Source organism: Camelina sativa, chromosome 11 (genome assembly GCF_000633955.1).
Source record: "Camelina sativa cultivar DH55 chromosome 11, Cs, whole genome shotgun sequence".
Lineage (NCBI taxonomy): Eukaryota > Viridiplantae > Streptophyta > Magnoliopsida > Brassicales > Brassicaceae > Camelina > Camelina sativa.
In genome coordinates this window covers 36,743,915-36,746,116 of record NC_025695.1, presented here as the reverse complement: position 1 = coordinate 36,746,116, position 2,202 = coordinate 36,743,915, and the positions used below count along the sequence as shown (strand labels likewise).

The 2,202-nt window shown below is 40.6% G+C and overlaps 1 protein-coding gene and 1 pseudogene across 2 annotated transcripts in view; both read left to right on the top strand.

Moving 5' to 3' along the window:
• LOC104728687 overlaps nt 1-1,009 on the top strand; it is a 9,096-nt pseudogene extending 8,087 nt beyond the window's left edge.
• Nucleotides 1,357-2,202, top strand: part of LOC104725320 (acyl-coenzyme A thioesterase 9, mitochondrial-like) — a gene marked incomplete at its 5' end in the record, with an annotated part of 3,087 nt that continues 2,241 nt past the window's right edge. The window contains 3 exon segments of one of the 2 annotated variants that reach the window (XM_019233223.1): nt 1,357-1,748; nt 1,854-2,031; nt 2,146-2,200. In XM_019233223.1, the coding sequence (XP_019088768.1) occupies nt 1,357-1,748; nt 1,854-2,031; nt 2,146-2,200 (625 nt within the window). 2 annotated transcript variants of the gene reach the window in all.

The window sequence follows — 2,202 nt, the reverse complement described above, 5'->3', positions numbered from 1 at the left end:
TGATATACGAGTACATGGCAAACGGTTACCTTTATGATCAGTTACATCCTGCAGATGAAGAGTCCTTCAAGCCCTTGGATTGGCCTTCAAGGTTGAAAATTGCTATTGGGGCAGCAAAAGGATTGGCGTGGCTTCATCATAGCTGCAACCCGAGGATCATCCATCGCAACATAAGCTCGAAATGCATATTATTGACTGCAGAGTTCGAGCCCAAGATCTCGGATTTCGGTCTAGCTAGGCTGATGAACCCCATTGATACCCATTTAAGCACATTCGTCAATGGAGAATTTGGGGATTTCGGTTATGTTGCTCCCGAGTATTCAAGAACCATGGTCGCAACTCCGAAAGGAGATGTCTATAGCTTTGGGGTTGTGCTTCTAGAGCTAGTAACTGGCCAAAAAGCAACGAGTGTGACAAAAGTATCTGAAGAAGGCGAGGAAGAAAGCTTCAAGGGTAACCTTGTGGAATGGATTACAAAGCTATCAAGTGAATCAAAACTGCAGGAAGCGATTGACAGGTCTTTACTTGGGAACGGTGTGGATGATGAGATCTTCAAAGTGCTAAAAGTAGCATGCAACTGCGTTCTACCGGAAGTACCAAAGCAGAGGCCAACCATGTTTGAAGTGTATCAGCTTCTGAGGGCCATTGGAGAGAGCTACAACTTCACCGTCGATGATGATATCTTAATCCCCTCTGAATCAGGTGAAGGTGATTTCATCGAGGAGCTCATAGTTGCTCGCTGATCAAGCAGGAAGGGTGAGACATCTTTTGTCGTAGCAGTCCAAAGATATAAAATATATAACTACATTATATATGTTTAAGTAAGTATTGTCTTTTCTTTTATTTTATTTTTGGGTTCTCCTTGTCGATGGTGTGGGTGTAATATGAAATATTGTTGTAGATGCACTCTCTCTTATTACTGCTTATACGGAGCTTTTGGTGTGCGTAGTACCGTCACTGGTTTGGTTTTGCCACTGCGTCCTTGCTTCTTTCTAAATTTTGCGCACTACTCAATTTGGTTAAAATGATTTTACACTTGTTTTGTATCCCATTATTTATTAGGTACTATAACACTGGAATTTGTGTTTTTTTTTAACTAACATTAGTACTTAATACTAATAAAAAATGTTTTTATTGTGAAATCAGAAAAATGAAATAAATAAAAATTATATAAATTTGATGAGAATGAATCAGACAGAGGGGAGTTTTTTTAACTTTTAAAGTTAACCTTATAATAAAAACAATGTCAAAAGAAGAAACAATCTAAACTCCAAAGTCAACGGAAACCGATGACCTTTCCATTGAATGATTCACCAGCATCTCTTTCACCTTCCCTCATTTTCAAAAACCCAAGAGAAAGCTTCTCACTTTCTTCATCATCATCCAATCCAACCATGAATTCTCCGAGACCCATCTCCGTCGTCTCCACCTTCGCCTCACCGTCATCTCCTTGTGACTCAACTAAGAAGCCTCTGAGTTTGTGGCCTGGTATGTACCACTCACCGGTCACCACAGCTTTATGGGAAGCCAGATCCAAAATCTTCGAATCACTTCTTGATCCTCCTGTTAACGCTCCACCTCAGAGCCAGCTTCTAACCAGAACCCCTTCTCATAGCCGAACCACCATTTTCTACCCTTTCTCCACTGACTTCATTCTCCGCGAGCAGTACAGAGATCCATGGAACGAGGTCCGTATCGGCATCTTGCTTGAAGATCTCGATGCTTTAGCCGGCACTATCTCTGTCAAGGTATACCCTCTCTCTATTTTGTCTTGATTTTGCCAAAGTTCGATGCTATTTAGGATTCTAATGTGTGTGTGTGTGTGTGTGTGTGTGTGTACATTTGTGATTCAGCATTGTTCTGATGATGATAGCACAACGAGGCCACTCTTGCTTGTTACAGCTTCTGTTCATAAGATTCTTTTAAAGAAGCCGATTTGTGTCGACATTGATCTCAAGACTGTTGCTTCTGTCATTTGGGTTGGTCGCTCATCTATCGAGATTCAACTCGAAGTTATGCAATCCGAAAACAGTATGTATACATAATGTCTACAAAATTTCAAACTACAGGCAATGTATCTTGAAAATAAATAAGAAATTAAAACACTTGCTTCTGCTTTGTGATTGGTTTTGTTGTTTTCAGAAGATGTCAAGGCTTCTTCGGATTCGGTTGCGCTAACTGCCAACTTCATTTTTGTGGCTC